At 37.1% G+C, this 23,072-nt stretch overlaps 1 protein-coding gene across 1 annotated transcript; it reads right to left on the reverse strand.

Moving 5' to 3' along the window:
- Positions 1-369: 369 nt before the first annotated feature.
- Positions 370-3,545, reverse strand: LOC136264908 (uncharacterized). The gene is made up of 2 exons (XM_066059674.1): positions 886-3,545; positions 370-497 (listed from the first exon to the last, which is right to left on the reverse strand). The coding sequence occupies exons 1-2, from the start codon at positions 3,543-3,545 to the stop codon at positions 416-418; spliced, it is 2,742 nt and encodes a 913-aa protein (XP_065915746.1). The 3' UTR covers positions 370-415.
- Between the last annotated feature and the right edge of the window lie 19,527 nt (positions 3,546-23,072).

Below are 23,072 nucleotides of genomic sequence, written 5' to 3' on the forward strand. Positions count from 1 at the left end.
ATATTAATTATGATAATACATAATTACACCATTGAAGTATATACATCTACAAGCCATTCCTACATAAAAGAATAATGTTATGTCAACTGAAATGCGTACTATAAGAGATGACTGTGCATGTGCTCCACAAATAAGAGCCAAGCTTTGAAATTAAAATAACTATATTATATAAAAAGCATTTAGATGTAGGGTAAATGTGAGGCAGCTGAGGCTATACAGTATGTAATATAATGCAGCATAACTTGATGTAGAAATGAGAATGCATAAATGCATACATACTTGTGCAGTGTGCAGAAATTACAGAAGAAATGCAGTGCTCAAACAAAATATGCAGACATAGAAAAATAACATAGAGTTCTATTTACATTAGCTTGAGAAGTAAACATGTAATTTTACAGTGTTTTAATAAGAAATTTCATGTCATGATTCTTGGGTCCAACATATAATCATCATCATCATCATCTCCAGTAGTGCTAACACTATTGTTTCCAATAATCCTGAAATGGAGTTGTATATGATAGTTACTTACACATTCCTGCAGTAATTATATCAAACACATTTGCCGGTAAAGTTATATTAAGGAGAAAGAGGAGGAGAGCTAAAACAGGTTTTGGTAGGAACTTTAATATTCTTAAGCTATATGCAGCTCTTTATACTCCCTCACCCTCACCTTTTAACTGTCTTACAACTCTGTTAAACATCTGCTGAGCTTGTGCACAGTAACAATATTACTTTTAAGCCATTACGACATTTTATGAAAGTATAGCATATCGCTATACTCTCTTAAAGCCACATCAATCAAAAGGTCTAACCCGAACAGCATAAGAATTATAATAGCATGGCAACCTTGGGACAACATAAATTAATATAAAATTAAAGTCTCACCCTTCATATATCATCTTTTCGCTCTTGTTGCTATTAACTCGCTCATCATTATAACTATCAAGCCAACCAAAATCATCCTCTACTTTTCTTCTCCTTGACATGCAGTAACTAATCAACTTCTTAATCCCAGTGATACAGAAGATTAGCAGAGGAAAGATCACCAGAGCTGAAATTATTCCTGGAGTAGCAGTAGACAAGAAAGTGAATGAGTTAATATTGACAACTAAGGTTAGTGTCAACAATATCACACCATCCAATCCATTGAGAAAGTGATCTTTGTATGGCTGAATCCATATATGAATCATGGCAATAATAACGCAGGCTGTTTGTAGATAGTATAACATGATGTAGTAGTTGCTGTCACAGATAAACACAATTAGGATAATCACTAGTCGACAGATAAGGTAGTAGGAAGCAAAGTAGCGATACTTGTCTTTGTAGCAGCTTTGAAACTGATCAAGTATTGGCATAATTTTGATGAAACTCACTACAGGATTAATGAATGGTTGTATCAGTAGTATCAATGGCATACCAATCACAACAATTAGTCCACATAATGTAGCAACAATACCATAGAAGGTATGAAGACCTCTAAAATACTTGTAACTTGGAGACAAATATACGTAAACATCATCAACACCTGCAAATGTTAGTGGCTTTAGTAACTGCAATGAAGTGGATGCTAGTGAAGTATATGCAAGCAACAACAGAAGACAGATGACATGTATTATACAGTGGCTGACATAGTAGGCAACCTTTGGACGGTGTCTTGCTATAATAATGATTATCACCAAGAACAATGAAATAGCTACTGCATGTGAATAATGAATGAACTGTTGATCAATTCTACTCAGTCCTTCTACAAAGCACAGCTTACCAAATAGTTGTGGTGACAGTTTAGCAAAACTTGACAGTATGGAAACTAACTGAAACACACCACCAGTAATGTAGGGGTTGTTGTCCAATAATACATCCACAATGCTGTAATAATAGAGTATCCCGTACACATAACCTGATGATATTCGACACCGAAAGTTCATCACGCCAAACACAACTCCTATTATAGCAATCCAATACAGGATAGTCAACACTATAACTAATGTTGTCATTAGAGGTGAACATTGGTGATGGTTGATACAGTCAGGTGAATCATATGTTAGCGTATATCCTGAACTACAGTCACCACAAGCAACTCCTGTCCTGTGTAGTTTACACAGATCATCTATTTCTTGTGGTATAATACAATAACCTGGTCTGGTCTCTTTACGATGCTTACCATACTCACAGTACTGGTTTGGGCAAAGAGATACAGTAGTTGCATTCCTAACAGTACCAAACCAATAACCTCTTTTTATCTCATTATAATCATCAACACACTCCACAATATCCTGATGGCGGTAACAATCACAACAATTACAGGTTCTATCATATGTGTATCCTGGAGAACAGGGTATTAGCTCAACTACTACTGAAATAGAAATTCTTTCATTGAAAGTTTCAAGAACTGATGTCAGCATAAGAGTGACATTTCTTCCATGTGAACTGACTTGTTCACCAGTTAAAATGAGACTAAGACTTGAAACATTGTCAACAAGTACACGATTATCAGCCAGTTCAATATCTTCACAATTGTCTTGACACTGAACATCAAACTGTGTTGGCGCAGCAGAATGATTGAAATAATCAAAGACAGATCCATTAAATGAAATCTGGTGACCTAGAATGTTGTGTTTAGCAAAGTATGTGTTATCACCAGTTTGGACACCATAGTGCTTTGTGAAGTATAACATTAGTGAGTGTGGCGATGAGACTAGTGCATTTGAAAAGGATTCATCATATTTGAAATGGTATGGGAGATGTAGTATAGAATTGGTATTTTCATAATCAGGATTAATTATACAATTCCGGTGAACATTAAAATACATTGAACTGCCAGATATTCCAGCAGAATTGTTGGAAAATGTGGCATTAAAATAATGATTTGATGATTTTGTATGAAATACTACACCACAGTTGGAATCAAGGTCTACATATATTGCACCTCCATATTGAGCAGCTGAATTGTTAAGAAATTTTATACATGGACTTGTATATTCATTTTCAAAAAGAAATTTAGTCCCACCTTCAAGATAAAGTGCACCCCCATTGTTGGCAGAATTGTTACTGAATATAACATTCTCTTGAAATCTTAAGGTGGATGATAGTAAGTGTATAGCTGTACCAATATTGTTGCAGAATGTTGACTCGTAAACCCAAAATGTTGTAAAAGTTGAACCAGCTGAAATGTACACAACACTACTACCACCACTGTTACTAATGAAGTTTGATTGTACAAATATAAATGTCCGGTACACAGTTGCACTACTTCCAGTATTACCATCTATAAGAAACAAGGCTGCACCTTCCCCACTAGCAGTGTTCTCTTGAAAGAGACAGTTTATGATAGTGACATGATTATTTGTGTTAGCAGTTTTGATATATAAAGAACCTCCAGCTACTCCCATATAATTGTTGGATAAAAGTCTCACATTAGTGATAATGAAAGTATTGTTCATTAAACCGTTGAGAATAATAGAAACAGCTCCACCACCAGAAGGGCTACCTGTCATCTGACTACCCATCACCAGAACCTCATTAATAATTACCACATGTGATGACATTCTACTCTCTGATGTAAAAATCCATACAGTTTGATTGTTATTGTTAGTAAAGTTACAGTATTGTAGGGATACGTTATAAACACTGTTATCATTGGTGTTAAAGTGGAAATATACTGCACTACCAGAAGCAGTAGAGGCACTGTTGTTTGTAAAGTTAGAATGCTCAACTACAATATTAACTTTTTTCCTGAGTTCTCACTGAGGACAGCACAAACTATGCCACCATTACCATTGTTGGTAAAGGATGAATTGGACATTGTCAGAAGTGTATCACTATCACGTGCATCAAGTGATGGAAACCAAATGCCTTGTGTGTTATTATAAAACACTAGTTCAGACAAAACAATTGGTGCAACAAAAGCAGTTTGAATCAGGGGCGTAGCTAGCCAGAAGGTGATGGAGGGGCAGGCATGCCCCCCCCCCCCCCCCCCCCCACGAAACACTAAAAATCATTCATGATTGCAAAAAAAGGCTAATGACCCAATGGTGGGCTAGCCAACATACGGTGTTGTATTATTACAGCTTAAATAACTAGCTACGTAACTATTTCAGTACTGACTGCTTCCAATCGAGCTAGCTATATTCGTCGAGCATCATCGCACGTGCCACAACTGTACTCCAACAAATTCATCCACAGTCCGGTAGAGTTAATACTTTAGTGCAAATACAAGTTACTTTACGTTAGCCACAGCCTGTGCTGCAGTCCTAGCACACTGCTGATAAGATGACGTATTCACTCACTTCACTCGGCGAAATTCAAATGCCATGTATTGCACGAAATCCTGCTAGCAGAACTTGTAAGCTTGACTGATCCACCTGACTGACTGACAAAGTAAAAAAGACTGCACTGCTGTACGTACAAAGGTCCAGTGTGATCGACTCGATAAAATAAACTTGGTACATTTATTTAGCTAACACTTTATCACCTCGTAGGCAGTACGTTCGTAGCGTCATCTGGCCTCCTTTGTCGCTTGTGAGTTGTGACTCCTGCCGCGGAGAAGCGGGTTACTCTTTTTAGATTCAAAAATGTTCTATCACGCGAGTAATGTAGGCTAAATATAAAAGTATGTCTCTAATATTTTCGTTCGATGGATTCACGAACGAGTTGAATGTTGGTGTGTGCGCATTCACTAGCAACACCTGGTGATACCGCGTAGTAGTGTACATAATTTACAGTCATTTGCGTGTCAGTTTAATACTGGTAAACTTGTGACGAAGGTTTTAAAAAAATCATTTAGTGATGGGGGGGCAAATGCCCCCCCTTGCCCCCCCCTTAGCTACGCCTCTGGTTTGAATAAGGATGTATGCTCCTCCAGAATTGGACACAAACACAGTTCGACTAATAGTTAAACTGAGAAGTGATTCAGAATTACCTAAAACTTTCACAGAAAGTCCATTTGGATTGTAGCTACTGTTAATGTGTCTATTACCCATGAAACTGCTATCCAAAATTGTGATACTTGCATTTGCATTGTTTACTGTAATGTTTAATCCACTGCATTCATAATCATTTAGACTTTTTATAACACTATAGGAAAAGGTAGTGTTCCTAACAATAATATTAGAACTGGCTTGATATATACCTAATGCACAGACTTGAGATCCTCGAAAAATGCATTTCTCTATTTTGATATTGTGAGCAACAGATAAATAAACTCCTTCCATTGTATTCTGCTTGTTAGGATCACCACACTGGTCCCATGTGATCCCTTCAATGATGATATCACTACATGACTCACAGTACACACCTCCACTATTGTTACACATGATAGTAGCACCATTACCGGTTATTGTAGTGTTGTGTAGGTTTCCTGATCCTATTGAAGTGGTAGTGTTTAGCACAACTGATTCTGACGTGATGTTTATGATGGTATTATTCATTATGTTTTCTAATGCAAAGGACAATGAACTGCAAGGACATGATCCATCCACACAGCATGCAGTGCTGTTAATGCCACAGTTGTTAATGGTAACCACTTTACTTTCTGTATTTTGACTGTCTGTGATCATCCACAAAGTCAATACTATAAAAACCTAAGGACAGATTTAATAGCTTAATACTGCAGCATTTATATGAGTTTTTAGAGACATTTGTTGTCAATGGAGCACAGCATTTTAGTTACTGACATGAGTCAGAGGTGAAGCTGAGTTAATTGCTAAGATTACAACTGGCTTTGAATCTATCCAAGTGAAAGTTTTGTAGATATCTTAATGTGTAGTACAGTGAATCCTTGCTTATCCTGTCTGAACACCAAAATTAATATCAAAAGTGACTGTTATAATAGAGTATTTTGTCATGTATTAGAGTAAATGACAGTTCTAGAGTAAGCTCATGTAGTATAAATCAATGGGTTTTAGTTTTCCATGTTTCTAAATACTAACTAACTATAGGAACAAAAGTTTTCAAGGATCTGCTGTACAGCTCATATAGAATTTCTCAATCAATAAAACACGCCTAATTATAACATTATTTATTTGCATTTCAGTGGTGGATCTAGGATTTTTAAAGGGGGTTTCTCAAAGTTAGTATAGCTGAATAAGGCATCTGATGAAATTTCTCAGGAAAATTTTGAGATTTTAGAATCTCTGAGATGGGATTTTAGGTTATTTTCAGTTAGCAATTACAATAAATCCAATGCTTTAAACTGTAAATACTATAACTAACTATATAGGGCAAATATGGTGACTACAAGCTGTAGCTTTGATTGCTCTATTTGAGTATCTCGATCGTTTTTAATGCAGTGGGAGATGAAAAGTGAAGTGGTGCTGAGAGTATAATAGCTATAAATGGTGTTAGTTAAGTGAAACCTCATGCATGCTACTGAAATACAGTGGTATAATATTATAGTTGTTTGCTAATATGACAAATTGTCAGTACAACAATGTTTATGTATTTATACTGCCATTGAGCTAAATTTAAAAGGGAGTTTCTAAACCCATCTAGATCTACCACTGCATTTGGTACAGACGCTTAGAATCAGTAGGTCTGTAAATTTATCCACTATTCTGTGGGCAGAAAAGCAAACTTTGCCCAACTCATCAGTGACGATGGAATAGTCACAATCATTGATGCAACATTATTACCACATTGTACAATACATCTTTTGAATTTCTTTCGATTAAGTATATAGCCTGGTTGCTCCATGACCCAGGAACCTATTTGCCAGACCAACAAATGTGCACTGATTTCCTAGAACCCAGGATGTTGATACAAAGTGCAGAGAGAGGTGAAAATATGGTTTAAAATACTTTGATTCCTTCTAGGCTTGAGCCAATTATGCTTTGAAAATTGTCTATTATGCTTTGAACAGTGTTCAAAAATTCAGCCTATTATGCTCAAAATTATGCCCTCAAAATCAAGATTATGCTCGAGAGCTGACTATTTTATTAGAGTATAATACAACTACACATTTATAGCCGGATACTCCAGAACAGCTAACTTACCAATTTCAGCCATGAAACACGCCCAGAAGTTGTGCCAACCACTTAGAACAGCCACAGCAGCCAATTTATAACTCTGTATTATTGGGTGGATCACGTGATCTCACGTGACATAGTTATATGTGACCCAGTCTGAGGAAACCGGTCTTATCGCCCATGCCAACAGATTCGATTTTTCACCCAGGACACGAAGCTACATGAATAAACTATCTAATTCCACAATAAAAATCAGCTATACTTGAGTGGTCTGGTTTTGTTGGCTGCTTTTCCCAAGCCCAGTGGCGATCCGTACGTGCGGCGTGGGGCCTTACGGCCCCTATTCGGTGATTATTAGTTTCTCATCCAGCCTTTCTAATTATTATGATGCGGGCGGGAGGGTATTACCATTATGCCATTATTTTTTTAATATTAATTATTAACACACTGATGTACAGACCTTGTCCAAATTATCTTTCTTACTACAAACATTTCTTTCACCAGCTGATTCTACTTTTCGTGATCGCCAACTGTTTTTCGACAGTCTACTGAAAGCCTGCTTTGATGAAGTCGATAGAGCACGGTTGCAACTGGCACTGCAGCAATTTGCTAAGGAAAACAACAGTTCTCCTAGCGATATATAGCGCATTGTAGCGTTCATCAACAAAAAATTATAACAGTTTGGTATCACGTGTTCTTCTGAGCATGCACAGAGTAAATAATGGCTTACAATGCGGTAGCTTAAGAAGGATGCGGACGGTGGATGAGAAAATAATAATCACCAAATAGGGGCCTAATGGAGCTCTGGTCAGCCTGGGGATGACTGTATGTGGCTGTACAGCTCTGTGATGTTAAATAAGTACCTCTGCTGTGAATTTCCTTTCATTTTAACCTATTTTGAGACCTCGATGGTCCAAAACTTGGCCTAATTGATCCCCACGCCTTCCTTTTCAATTTTTGAACACCATCTTGCCCCCCTTCCAGGGCCGCCGCCTCCCACCTATTTTGCTGATACAGTCAACCTCGGTTTTAAAACTATCTAAAATGGCGGGAAACTTAGTTGTTGGCTACTTGCACAGTGGATGCTCTGGAAGGTAAGGAATTGGTGTAAAACGTGTAAAAATTTGGTACACATAGCTTTAACACACTAAATTCTTAAAACTGTCGTTTCTCGATGCTTTTAAATAGGCGATAAGCCCGATTTTCCCAGACTGGGTCACATGTCTGCATTTCCTGACTGCTGTATTAGAATAAGTGACTGCTCTATTAGAGTATCTCGATCTTATTTCCATGAAGTGTAAATAATCAGTCAAGAAATAGTAAAAATAATATCACTACAAGGTTTTTGATATGAAATGCAGTAATAATGTGCAGTGTGTTCATGTTGTGTAGTATTTTTGGCGCGCATTGCACGTTTTAATTAAACTTATTGAAAATCGTCCTATTATGCTGGCATAATGCTTAATGCTTTTGCTTGCCTATTATGCTCGAAATTATGTCGGCATAATTGGCGCAAGCCTATAACTCCTTCTGAATTTTGCTGATTCTACAGCACCACTAGAATAAGTAGGAACATTAGATGGGGTAAGGGTGCTGGAACAAGTGAAGGAGGAGCAATCCTACCACTAAAGAATCAAGGATAGCTTACAAAGTAATAATATTATGTAACTTTGTTGAATGCAATGCAGTTGAGGGAGGAGAAAATAACATCCATGTATATTGCATACTTCAAGACGCTGCTACTTAGCAGTTTTATTGCTAAAGTTGGCTCCCCTTCCACCTTTCTCTTTGCCTCGTTCCATTAAGTGCTTGTAACCAACTTAAAAGTGCCTCAGTTGTAAACATGCAATCTATGATTATTATATCTTTTGTTTTAAAAAGCTGACATGTACCGTAGTAAAAGTAATTGGTAAGTTGGCAACATAAAAACTGATATCTGTAGCCACCAAGAATGAATGTTAATGCAACTACGCATATCTGTAAAAAGTAAATATTAACATTGGACCTTCATTATTGACAAGTGTTCTCCATTCAGCTTTGCTCTAATTAGCTAAGAATTTGGCTGCCTTTTTTCTCTATACTGCAGTAAAAATTAATAAAAATGATCAAATTACTAGTCAATGGATGAATTTAAAGTTTCCCCTAGCAATCTGAACTTTACAATATTTGTAGGGGTAAATGTCTGTAGTAGCATATCCAAATTTTAAAAGGATAGCATATATAGACCATGAGATATAACATTTTAAGTTTGTCATTTTCCATACATTGTCTATGAGAGGGGGCAACAGTTGCCCCTTCTGGGCAATCACATAAATAATGTGTGAGAAAACAACAAATTTAATTAATGTCATTTCTCAATTTAACATTATTTGTAGGTGTAAATCTCACAATTAACCTCTCCAATTTTAAAACGATAGAGTATATAGATCAGGAGATATGACATTTTGAAATTTGTGGTTTTCCCATACATTAACCAAGTGATTTCCTAGAATGGGCAACTGTTACCCTTCTCATAGATAATGTATGGAAAACTGCAAACTTCAAAATGTCATATCTCATGACCTATATATGCAATATACTTTTAAAAATTAAAGATGTTACTTTTGACATTTACACCTACAAAATACTGTAAAATTCAGGTTGTAAGGGGCAACAGTTTAAAATTCCTTGTTAGATTCATCTATTAAAACCAAATAGAAGGAATAACATAGGACTAAATGTTCAATAACAGTCACTGATAAAGGTCCAATGGTGAAACTTTGTTGTAGTATTAATATTCATAATTGACTGCTCCATGCAGATATCAGCTCTTTCTGTTACACTTTTGCTTTCTAAATACACCTTTTTAAACAGCCAAGCCAGGGGCGGTGGAGCATGCAAAAGAGTGAGGGGGCCAGGCCAGCTGTAAGCTGAAGACCAAATATAGTATATGCTTAGACATACGTGCATAGCTTAGTAGCTTGCTAAACTGCTTCTCTGAATACTACGAATGCTCTATAGATCTTGACTGTTCTATTAGAATATCTCAATCTTTTCCTACAAACATTGTCTCATAAAAATGTGGGGGGATGGTCCCCCTGTCTCAGCCGTCTACGAGCCAAGCTGTTTTTGCATGAAGTTTACATACCTTCAGACAGGGGCGTACTGTAGCTAGACGTTTGTAGGTCTGTGTAGGCTCTGTAGGTTTAGCTGCTTTTTCTTTTTTCTGCTTTTTGTCATTTATAAATTAAATTAGGTTTAACTTTTAACTAGAGATAGGGGAGGATGGGAGTGCCATTAGGCCACTCCAAGTCATACCTTAGTTTCTGGTCACTCCCAAGCCTACAAATGGATGCGGGCGGGCGGATGATCAGGACTTCAGGACTATAGACTCTACTGTGACAACATACTGTATGGTATTATTGTTTGCTCAATTTAGCAAATTCATGTTGATTTTGTTTTTAGTCAAACTTAACCAACAACATAAGTAGTTGTGCTTCGGCAAAAAATGCACTAGGAAAGTTGTTGATGGATCATGGCTAGCTATACACTGATGTATAGCATTTAAGTATATTTATTTATTTATTTATTTAGAATATACTATTGGAAATGTTTTACTCATGTAGCTATACTTATGCTTTCCAAGTGAAATAAATGTCTCATTAGCTATGTCAGGAAAGTATTACTATGACTTATAGCTAAGTTGTTCAAATGATCATGATCCAAAATGAAATTTAACTTCTATTTTCACATCAGAAATTCTTCATTCAAATGTGAAGTCTTAGCCCACTAGCTATGTGTTTCCAGCCTTCTATTCAGTAACCTTGAAAAAAGTAACTGTCAAAGTTTTGAGTCATTGAGTGCTCCAGACTAGTGTTTTTTAGTGATCATCTGGGAATGTTTAAACTATAAGGGTTTCTACTTACCAATCTAATTTTAGTTATGGAAAAGTTTAAGTTTAAGCTCACCAAATGTTGCCGGCTTTCCATACCCCTGTAGTGTTCAGTGATAAGGAATTTGAAGTTACTAGACTAATCATTAGAGGACTACATTTGAATTATAAAGTTAAAGCTATGGCCCATCTGCATGGACTAGTAGTTAATGCTACTGAAATTACTTTGGTTACAGAAGCATTAGTAACAGTTATAATCTGAACAGCTATATAATCAAGGACAAAACTAGCTATAGTTAGAAACATTTTATTAGTGTGGCATATATACCTAATATTAGAGTTAAGAGTAGTGTGACTGCTCTATTGGAATCCCTGACTGCTCTATTAGAGTATATCGATCTTTTGCAGTAAAAAATAAGTGTCTTGCTGGGTCACGTGCACTTAAGCACCTGTAATATTAATAATAGTCCTCATAAACTAGGGTTCCAGGTTTACCATGCGGGCGGGTGACCAGAAACTAAGGTTTGACTTGGTGTGGCCTTAGGGCCGGAATCAAAAAATTTTAAAAATAAATAAATAAATAAAAATTGTGACGGTAGGGCCTAGGTGGGGCACACCTTCGCATCAACCATCAAGTCCTCCCATGCAATATAAATACACGACATACGAGTCCATCTCACTGTGGACTCAGACACATCTATATAGAAATCTTATTAAAGTGCATGGTTGTGCCTAGCTAGCTAAATATACTGCTACACTGCTGTTTCTGCAGCTAATCGACCCTACAACCTACGCTATTGCTCGGTCAGCATGCAATTTTACCTAATTTCTTCTTCCACAGCTCTCACGGATTAACTCTTGATCCAAATTTTAATTGACTAACAACATGTCACACATCAGCACTGCAGTGTTGAAGATCCGCTTAACAACAGCGGGCATTAAAAGATACGAAGTGGATATTTAGCCGGTCACCGTTTTGATATTTATTTAGCCGGTCATTGTTGTATAAACGTCCCCATAACTCCAGTATCAAACACACTAGTTGTATGAAGGTAAGTTTTTGGGTGAGTTCGAGGCGAGCTAGGGTTGGAGCGAGCGAAGCGAGCGTCCCGGCGAAGCCGGGCCAACCCTAGCTCGCCTCGAACTCACCCAAAAACTTACCTTCATACAGACAGTGAAAGCCCTCATTATGCTTAGCAGGCAAACGTCAGGTTAGCGTTAGGGGTAGGCGCGGGTTCAGCCTTGGTTTCTTCTTCACTGGTATATGATTACTATATAGTATTTTATATGTGTAACATTTAAATAGTACAAAAACAAGAGGAGTAGCCAGCAAGCACCGGTGTACAGTGGCTAGAGCGTCGGCCTCTTAAACCAGGGTACCTGGGTTCGATTCCCGGCTGCCCCACACTTTTTTTTCTTCGTTTCTTGAACCTTTTGGCATAGATAATATATATTATCTATGCTTTTGGTATCACGTTTTTAGAACTTAGAAAAAATCGGTGACCGGCTAAATATCAACAGCGTAAAAGAAATGCGTAGTAGCATGTGCCTCATAATCTTGACAATCTCCTTAGTATCATAGGTCCAAGCACTATCAGCTCACTATTCACAACCTTTTTGCAGTGAGCATTAAAAGGAATACTTCATTTATTAAACCTCTTGCACGTCTTCTTTCAAGAACACCTCACTCAACACCTGTCATAGAGTAGTATGTTATCACCTTGACTTGATATAATCACGCTTCGTACAGCCTCATTTTACTGACACCTTCCCTCCAACTCACACATTTGAACTCGCGATCACGTGATAGTGGGCATTTAAAGGAATTTTAATTTTCTTTGTCCGCTGATGTTAGTAATAGCGAAATAACAAGAAATTATATCTGCAGCAATGATATTCATATAAAAATCTGTATGGTAGCGTTGTGAAAAATCGTCGCGCGTCGAATCACGTGACTTGCAACATTTACTGACGATGGGCCTGGAAAGCTGACGGTGGGGCACAGGCCCCAGCTACACCACTGTCTTCAAAATATTATATAGTCGTAAGTTAAGACTATAATTCAATCACACAAACTACAAGATGCTGATGGTAGGGTAATAGTTTTAGTAGACACTAGTAGGTATGCTATGTGCTGAATGGAAATTACGCAAAGGAGGGAGATTGTTTAATACCATACAAGTGCATTGTTTGAGAAAGGATACTTTAGCCATTGACTTTGGACATGCTATAGTGTTTGAAAAGAAGCAAATTACTTGCATAATTGTACTATATCTATTGTATCTAAGCACAGTTACCACAAAATTATTTGGAATTTTTAATTTGCTTGCTTTTTCAGTACATACTTTTGATTTTGAACAATTCATCATGCTTTGGTGTCTGGAGGTGTACCTGCTGTTTTGGAGCCAGTCAGTGACTCGGTGTATGCCGTGATGATGAGAAGAGGCCAGATGGAATGTCCTTGGTTCCTGGTCCAACACCAACTGGAATACAACACAAATCACTTGGAATCCCAAAATGGAATCTAGAATTTGGGAATTAGGAATCTCAACAAATTTTCTAAAAGCCTGATTATTTGGATGCAATCTTTCCCTCATTCTAGCAACTGAATGCGCTGATGTGTCAAATTCAAGCACAACTATCCCCACCACACTCCTCCCTGCTGCACTCTTCCCTTTCCCTACCAATTTGGGTGGACTGTATTAATGTATTGTACTATTGTTTGCATATTATGTGTATATGACATTAGAGTTCAGTTGTATCTTTAAAAATTAATTATTTCCATATATATATTTTTGTAAATTATACCGTATATTATCTCGTTTGCTAATTATACCGTAAATTATCTCGTATATTATCTCGTTTGCGTGAACATGGTCGATACGTTTGTACAGGCCTCGCCTACAATCAAATTAACCTTGTAGCCAGCTGAACGCACAAAAGTGTTAATGTAAGCGTTGCTAGCTATGTAAATTTCCAAATTTGGAATCTGGAGCCTTGGGTTAGAATTCGAAATCTCTGCAAAAAATTGGCGAGATTTGGAATCTTACGACCCGACTTTTTTGGGTAGTGCCGGACCCTTCATTTTGGACTTTGCTTGTTCGGTTGATCCGACACGCACCCTTGCTCCTTCTACTGTGTCTCTTTTCTGATTATGCCAACCGGTTGGAGAACTCTTGAAATTGCGAAGCTGAGGAAATATTCCACTTTGACTACTTCCTTTCACTTCTCTCCCCTTTTGTGTCGAGACCCTGGGAGCTTGGGGTTCTTGTGCACGTTCGTTGGTGCGGTGGATAGGTTCCCGGGTCAGACTGTATTTTTAATTCAGAATATTTCAATTGATGTGCAACGCTGTAACGCTGCTTCAGTGATGGCGAGCATTCCATCGTCGCAGGATCGGCTTCTCTGCCCACAGATTGGTAGATGACTGGGATTGCAAATAATGACCTACCAGTGTAGTGTTTAACCGCCTGGTTTAGTTATTCTAATGGTCTGATGTTATCCATAAAAAACAATATATATAAACATTTAAAATAGCTATATATATTATTCTATTATTATAGCTAGCTAATAGCAAACCGACCTCTTCCAGGATGTCACCATCTCTTCGACAGACTATATGATCGTCTCCAAGTAGCCTAGGTCTAGTTTCGCCTATTAGTATAGAAAAAATCTAGTGTAAGATCCGAAATGAGATATATCGTCAAATCAATGCTTATATATCAGCGTTGAAACCGGGTCACTACTGCTGACCCGGATGACCCACTGACCTGGATAGCAATCCGGGTCAGACCCTGATAGCAATCCGGGTCATACCCTGATTTGACCCGGATGTGACCCGGATTAATTAAAGCCGAGGCGTGCGATAAGAGTTATATTTCAGCTAGTCTCGAGCGAGCGAGACTACGTTTTGAGCGTTCGATTCGTGTTGAATAAACAGGGGCGGATCCAGACTTTGGAATTGCAACTTCAGCCTAGCTGTAGGTTGAAGACCAAAAAAAAAGGTCATCACCTACTGACAATAGCAACCCCTCACCATAGATACCCTCAGTTTCGTGCTACATACTGCATTTACTAATAAATGGGCGTTGCTGAGCGTATGTTTGTAACGCGATAAGTGGGCGTGGCTCACGAAAAAGCTACTCGATCGCGTTTATAAGTTTCCACGCCGTCAAACGAACAATTTCGTTTCTCACGTGATCCAATCCGGGTCAGACTAGGATAATTTGTAAACCGGGTGGAACCCGGAGAAAATGTGACCCGGATGACCCGACCTGGTTTCAACGCTGTTATATATATATATATATATATATACTCGGTATCTATGGTACCGATTCGGGAAATACGGCTGTTCTATACCATATGCGTATTTTGTACCATACGCGTATGGTACATACCATATGCGTATACGTGTACGGTACAACCATACGCGTATGATACGGAAAATCGTACCATCTGAGTATAGCTAACCTGGTATGCGTATAATCATCAAGCAGAAGGTTTTTGCACTGCCGTACCTATTGACTACGCCTGATGGCACTCTGCTTTCATTTCTGTTCGGGGAAGAGGGAGGGGGGAGGAACTAGTCTTTCTGTTCAGTGAAGATCGAGATACTCTAATAGAGCAATCACTATTATTACATAATTGCAAGACCTCGCACAGCGAGTATAAATGCAATATACAAATCAAAATATATAGCTACAGCTAACTAATTACAATTTTACAGTTCATTTATAAGAAGGTTGTTAAACACGGTGATATAGATGAAGCTTCAAAAGTCTCTGGTTGCAAGTTGTTCCATATAGCAGTGGAAGGAAAGAAGCTGAATTTATATGTGTCAATTCTAGTGAATGGCAGGGTAAGTTGATCTGATTATAGCTATTCTAATCTCTAGAGCTAAGATCAATTTAGCTTTACTGCGATTAAGATATAATTTACTTTACTGCATGATGCAAACCTATTTAAAATAAAGCATTCATTAAAATAAAAGAATAACATGATATCTCGCATGACTATATATAAGTGGTGCAACTGACATCTTGATTTAGGACAATATATGATAAAAACAATCATGAATTCATCACACTGTTGGCAGATCCAGTCTTGAATTGTGTTAAGTCCTGTTGATCTGGTAGGATCTGATGAAATTCTACATTGTCAAAACTAAAAAAGGTCAATCATCTGGGTTGGAAGCTTTACGAAAAACATGATAACACCTAGCTGCATACAGTATAAGTCTGAAAAGTATAAATCAAAGGAAGGGAATTAAATATAATATGTCTTGATTTATACGTAGTCATTGGTGTATATCTAGCTATAACAATGTATCTCGTTGTCTGTTTAACATTTCATTTCATCAAAGCATCTGACAGTTCCACAAAATACATGCAATAGAGCCATAACCCATATAATTATGATGGTTTATGTATAAGCACCTGTGGATTATTTTCTTGATGTCTTCTGACTTTTGTACATATTGATTTATTGCATCATCCTGCTGTCTACTGCCTTATTTGTCATGGATTTCCATCTTGCATTTTTACAATAAATGACTTCATTTATCTACAGCGTAATTGATTTGAAAGTACACAAGCTGGTATACTGTATACGTTCTTTAGAATAGTTTAGTTAAAATGACCAGATTTGTGAAAAGGTACCTTTTCCACACATTTTACATACCAGCAAACAAAATGGTGTAACACTTGACTCCTTACACTGATAAACTTGCTCTTAGTATCAAAATGCAGATAGATACTAGTATAGCTACTGTACACTCATGGATAATTGCATGCAGGCAATTATAAGGTATATGTTCAATACTTACGAAACCCCGAATTTCAAAATATGCATGGGTCAAATTTTGTCTGTGAAAAAGGTACCTTTTTGCAAATCCGGTCACAAATTATCTAGCTGTTGCATAGCAACTGCACACACTGACAACGTATGGTAAAGTTTATTTTTGTTTCTTCTTCCACACAGTACATTGTGGCTGCAATTGCTACACATATATTGCTTCTTAATGGATTCATGATCCATTGTTGATACAATGAAAATTCAAAAACTAGGCCATTATTACAAATGCTACTCCTCCTTCATATCTATAATAGAGTTAATGATGTAATGTAATGATGTGACATGATGTAATATAATGTAATTTATGCATACCTGTAACATTAATATTGTGTACTGTAGTTGTAAGAGTTAGTTGTTATTGTGTACTTTCAGTTATTGATTAATAATATTATATACAGTAGTCTGTTTTGCCTATAAATGGTCTGCCTACACTTCCCTACAATTAGAACAATACCCACACATAATATTTATGTGTTTACAAATACTCCTGAAGATAGTCAAAGATTAGTACAAGAATTAAAAGCTATATAGAGCGATATTACCCAAAACTCTACTAGGGGTTTCTCTTGTATATATGAACTTTGTAAAAATGTGTTTGGGTTTAAAGGTGCCCATGCAATTATCCCTTCAACATAAAACAAGAGCAGTATGCTCCTTGTCTTACTCAGAAACTGAAATTTGAAGTTTGATCTTCTAAGCATTATTTAGGACAAAAGACATTGATTTCTTTTAGGCTGTAGCATATTGATATTCACGATTTTTCAATGAATATAACTGGAATGCATAGTGATATAAACGCTAAGCCAGTAGAGGTAGCATTGTAGCTAAATATAAACATAAGATTTTGATATAATTATCCATATACTACATTCTGATTGGTTACAACATAGCAATCATATTAAATAATTTGCATCCATTGGCAAATGGAGCCAATTTTTTCAGGCATATATATATTATTTCATTAAATATTTTATTCTATTGTTGCTACATATAATCTATTGTTTACCTTTAATTTGTTAGTACACTAGCTTCCACTTAAAAATGGATATTTATGCCTGGTGGCACTAAAGGTGTGTCACAGTTGAGCAGACAATTTTAATCAGATGAGCTCGAGAAGTACAATGTATAATGATTGCTCAAACAGAGGAAGACTTGGAGAATGCTTATACAATAACATTGAGGGAGGTAGCAAAGAGATATAACTGTAGAGAAAGTAATGTTTTTAGTTTGCAAATTAATGTAAATCTGCATGGCTGTAGCTTATAGCAATATTAGACATGCTATACTCTAAGACTGATGTGCATAGTAATTAATTGTGCAATAATTTTTTTTAAAACTGTAGTTCTGTTCGCTGAATCTTTGCTATTGAATGAGGCATGTGTATTGCCTGCTGAGATGAAGTATAGGAAAACATAACATGGCAGAGATTTTATGGTGAGTTTATGAGTTCTAATGTATAGTTCAGTAATGAATGTATATTAAGTAGCATTGTTTTATTATTGTTAAGTACGTTGTATAGCTACTCGCTACTTACTGTCATGCTTGTGGATGGAAAGACAATTTGTTTAGCTACTCTTATCTGAATGTATACTCCTTAAAGTTAACAACATCCACATTAATTTGTGCTGTAGGTCCAGTGTGATGAATATACTATTTACAGTATGTATAAACAAGAAAAGTACGTAAACAAGAAATTGGATCCTCAAAAGAAGAAGAGTGTATATATAGTATATAAAAATGCAAATACAGTGAGGAGCCATGTTGCACAACTGATGACACTTACGAAGTTCATTTTTCCAGTTATTAGCTTTGCCAAGCAGTATATGTATAATTCAGTTAGAACTTACTAGCTACCTACCATGCATGTTGTAATTGCTCTCCTTGCTTATTTACCCAATTCTGTTGTAAATTGTCACACTTATAATTGAGTATATTATAAGACCATCTGCATACTTCTGATAGCTACTGTATAAAGTAGCAAACATGCACAGTACCATTTATGTAAAGTTCTGCAGACAAAGTGAGATCATGTACATAAGATTTAGGTACATTAGTATAGGACTATAGTGGGTATTGCATGGGCATGGCAATTAGGATAAAATGCATGTGTGTGCTGATGAATAATAATAATAATAATAATAATAATAATAATGAATAAATTTATAGTTACAGCTCAGTAGTAAACAGATTATTGTGTTGTGTTCTAAGTTTGCTCAGCTAGAATGCTTGTAAAGATAGCCCATTGTAGCTAGGTGATGGCAAGGCTAGAAGATACTGAGAAAAGGCATAATACGCATATGGTACGTACCATACGCGTATGCCTATACCGTACGCGTATGGTACGGAAAATCGTACGGTACAAAATACGCATATGGTATAGAACATCGCTACCAGTTTCAATCGTGCCCGACCATGCTCCGCATTTCGATAAATAGCTACCTATATATTGTAATGTGTTAGGCTATAGTTTAACTTGAATGTAACACCAGCGTTACAACCAAGTTTGTCACCTTTTATAGGATCTGCAAACCAAAAATCGATATCTTCAAATCGACCTACAAACTACAGTCATGTATAAAGGTAGGTCTAATCAAGAAAACTCTGGAGTGGTAGCAAATTTTGTCCATCTCTTCTAGTGAAAATAACACGAATTACCTTGAATTCGATCGATTTTTCACCGTCGTTATTTGCAATGTCATTCTTTTGGGCTAAACTCTCTCAAGTTTCGAGAGGTTGTCCACTCTTACTAAGGAGTGTAGGTAATTTAATATAATTAATTAATATTTGGTGGTGGCGTCGCGCACATTGCCGATGGTGCAAAATTTACTGCAGTGATCATCATTACTGCAAATTTACTGTTCTTATGTGCACGAGACTGCAGTTGTTAAGTGCATTATTTGTTAGATCGCGGAGGAATTTTTGCTAAATCTGGCGAGGCTGGTCTCAGCCAGATGGTCAACAAACTTCAATTCACACCATATTCTGCACACAGGTAGTTGACTTGGAGGTGATCACTGCAGTAAATGTTGCAGTATTTCCTGCAAGTCTGCTGTGCTCCAGATCACGAAACGTCTTTTATTCGCCGATCGGTGATGCGCGCGACTCCATGCACTACCAAATATTAATTAATTATATTAAATTACCTATACTCTATAGTAAGAGTGGACAACCTCTCAAAGTTTGAGAGAGTTTTGGCCCAAAAAATAACATTGCAAATTACCTTCTTCTCATAAAATGATGCGGAAATAGAACTTTTTTGCTCATGCGAGTGGTTTGTAACATTGAAATTGGCTTATTATCTCTTGTATTAGCTATATCCTACAATTTTCTACCTCTACTGACTGAACTAGAGAAATATCTTGGACACCGGCTAACCGTGAAAAGCTGTGGTATACCTTGGCAAAATAGACGAACGGTAGCTACTCCTCAAAAGGTGAGGAGTGTAGCTATTTGTTATTGTTATTAGCGCTTTACAGTGACTAGCACTGAAGGTCCGACAGCAACATGTGCTGCAGCCTTGTGTGTTTGTTTTCGTGAAAGGATTGTGAAGTTTTTATTTATTTTATTATTATTATTATTAATACTTTACAATACAGTAAATGTATTGAGGGTCAACCAACAACCCGTGTTGGCAGCCCGAAAAAGTTAAAACTTAATTTACTTAATTACAAAACTAAAGTACCGAGAAATTGCTAGATAAACCTACGTTATAACAATTACTACATCTGCAACAAAAATGATACGTACAAGGATTGTCAGCTGAAAAATGAAGTGTGAAGTGTTGATGTAGATACTTGTAGATGTTGACTTTAATGACTGATAGTGGCTGGCTTAGATCGATGGATGGTAATTTATTCCACAGTCTTGATATTCTGTTGAAATAGAAGTTCCTGGTGTAATTGTTAGAAGTGTAGACATGGTTGAGTTTATTATTAGAGGATGATCTGGTGTTTGCAGTGCTAAAAGAAACATGATCATATATATTAAAATGGTTGGAAGGCTGCTTTAGAGCTTTGATGAAAAACATGATGTCATAGAAATCCAGTGTATACATTAAAGGCAATAGATCTAGTTTGAGGAGACGAGTATGATAGCTAGATTCATAGTCTTTAAGGATGAATTTAGTAGCTTGTCGTAAATCTTTTAAGTATGTCTTATGTTGACGAAGAGTCCACCAGTGCTACTTCGAGCGCTGTACCTCCCGCTGAGAAACGATTCAGAAACGGCAAGCGGCCCCTCAGTGTTTCGCCAGAGAAGCGAGGTGAAGCCTAGCGGACTGCGGTACAAGAAAATTCCGTTGTTTAGGTGTAAGGTTTAGCAGACAGTAAGGCTATTCAGTGTGACCTTCGTAGTTCTTGGATTCATGCTGCATGTGAAAATACACCTGCATTGTTGTTATTATTATATATTTGATTAGCACGCAGAGCCCACTGAAACATGAATTATAAATATGAATCTGTTCAGTGAAGTTTTGAAACTATCTAATTGATCGGTATGAACAATATCTGAAGGCAATCAGTTCCATTCAGGAATGGTGCGTGAGTACTTAAAACAATCTAATGGTAGGCTGGTAATGGAGAAACTTCATGTCATTTCTTGATGTTGTGGTAGTAGTTGGTGATGGAGTTGGTAGAGATTATTTTATAAAGTAAAATTAGATGACTGCTCTCTCTTTGAAGTTGTAAGGTTGGCCACTTAAGTGATGACAACAATGAATCAAGACACACGGTAGTGTGTCGTGCGGCCCAAGAAGCCGGCGCGCCACACCGTAAGTATATTTACAGGAAGAAAGTAAACGCGATTTTCACACCTTTGTAGCTCCGTGATTCCTTATCCGATTGAAACCAACGTTGCTACAGAAGTGCCAGCTAGGTAGGGGAGTCCACATTCCAAATTTGAAGAAAATCGCTCCATCCATTTCCGAGATACGATCGGCCAAAGTTTGGGTTATTTTTCTTCTACTACTTCTTTTCGCACACTTTGCAAAATCCGCCATAAAACACGAATTCGTGCTCCAATCGGGCTGAAATTTGGCACACTTAAAGGGCTCATTAAGGCGAATCTCAGTACCAAGTTTGGTAGGAATCCGATGAACATTTACCGAGTTATGACCGATTGTTTGCGTAAAATAAGGTCGAAGGTCTGTCACGCCCACAGGGTAAACCGCTTGAAGGAATAAGCTGAAAATTGCTATGTAGATGGAGTAACTATTGTAGGAGTACCTTTTTGTGGTTTGAAAGGAATCCAGTTAAAGGCCATCGAGATATGACACAAAATCCAACCTGTGTCACAATTACGCGATCGATTTTTATGAATAAAAAACTATTAGTTTTCACGCCTACTAGGCAAACCGCTTAGAGCAGTGAGTTGAAAATCGGTGTGTAGCTGGAATAATCGTCATAGAAAGTCCTTGCAGTAGTACAGAAGAATAGGATTACAAACCACTGAGTTATGATCCCAAAGCCAACTACGTGTAACATATGCGAGATCGAGATATTCTAATAGAACAGTCACCCTAATAGAGCATTCAGCTAATTTATTTACTCCATTATAGATTTCTATTACATGGCAAGTTATTCTGTAGAGAGTTGAGCTGCAAAAAAGTTAATCTTATAGACAGTTCAGCAAGAAGCAAGTCACTCTATAGAGAGTTCAGCTACAGATATATCGCTGTAGTGATTCAGAAGAATCAGAACATTACAAGTCACACTGAAGAGAGTTCAGCTATAAACAAGTCATGCACCCTGTGGAGAGTTTGGCTACACTCTCTAGAGAATTCAGCTACAAACAAGTCACTGTGGAGAGAGTTCAGCTACAAAGAAACTACCCTGTAGAGAGTTCATCTATACAAACAAGTTAACCTATAGAGACTAGCTGCAAACAAGTAACCCTGTAGAGATTTCAGCTACAGACAAGTCACTTTATAGTTTATACAATGTTCAGCTACAAGTAAGTCACTCTGTAGAGAATTCAGCTACATACAAGTCACTCTTTAGAGAATTCAGCTACATACAAGTCACTCTCTAGAGAATTTTGCTACAAACAAGTCACAGTGTAGAGAGTTCAGCAACCAAAAAACCACCTGTAAAGAGTTCAGCTATACAAACAAATTACTCTGTATAGAGAACAGCTAGAAACAAGAGAGAGCTCAGTTAGAAGAGGTTGCCCTGTAGAGATCTCAGCTGCAAAGAAACCCTGTAGAGAGATCGACTACAAACAAATCACTCTGCAGAGTGTTCAGCTATAAACAAATCACCCTGTAGAAAGTTCAGGTAAATACAAATCACCCTATATAGAGTTCAGCTACAAAAAAACATCACTCTGTAGAGAGTTCAGCTACAAATTAAAGAAACCATCCTGTAGAGAGTTCAGCTACAAACAAGTTA

The sequence above is a fragment of the Dysidea avara genome, chromosome 8 (assembly GCF_963678975.1).
Source record: "Dysidea avara chromosome 8, odDysAvar1.4, whole genome shotgun sequence".
In the NCBI taxonomy this organism is placed as follows: domain Eukaryota; kingdom Metazoa; phylum Porifera; class Demospongiae; order Dictyoceratida; family Dysideidae; genus Dysidea; species Dysidea avara.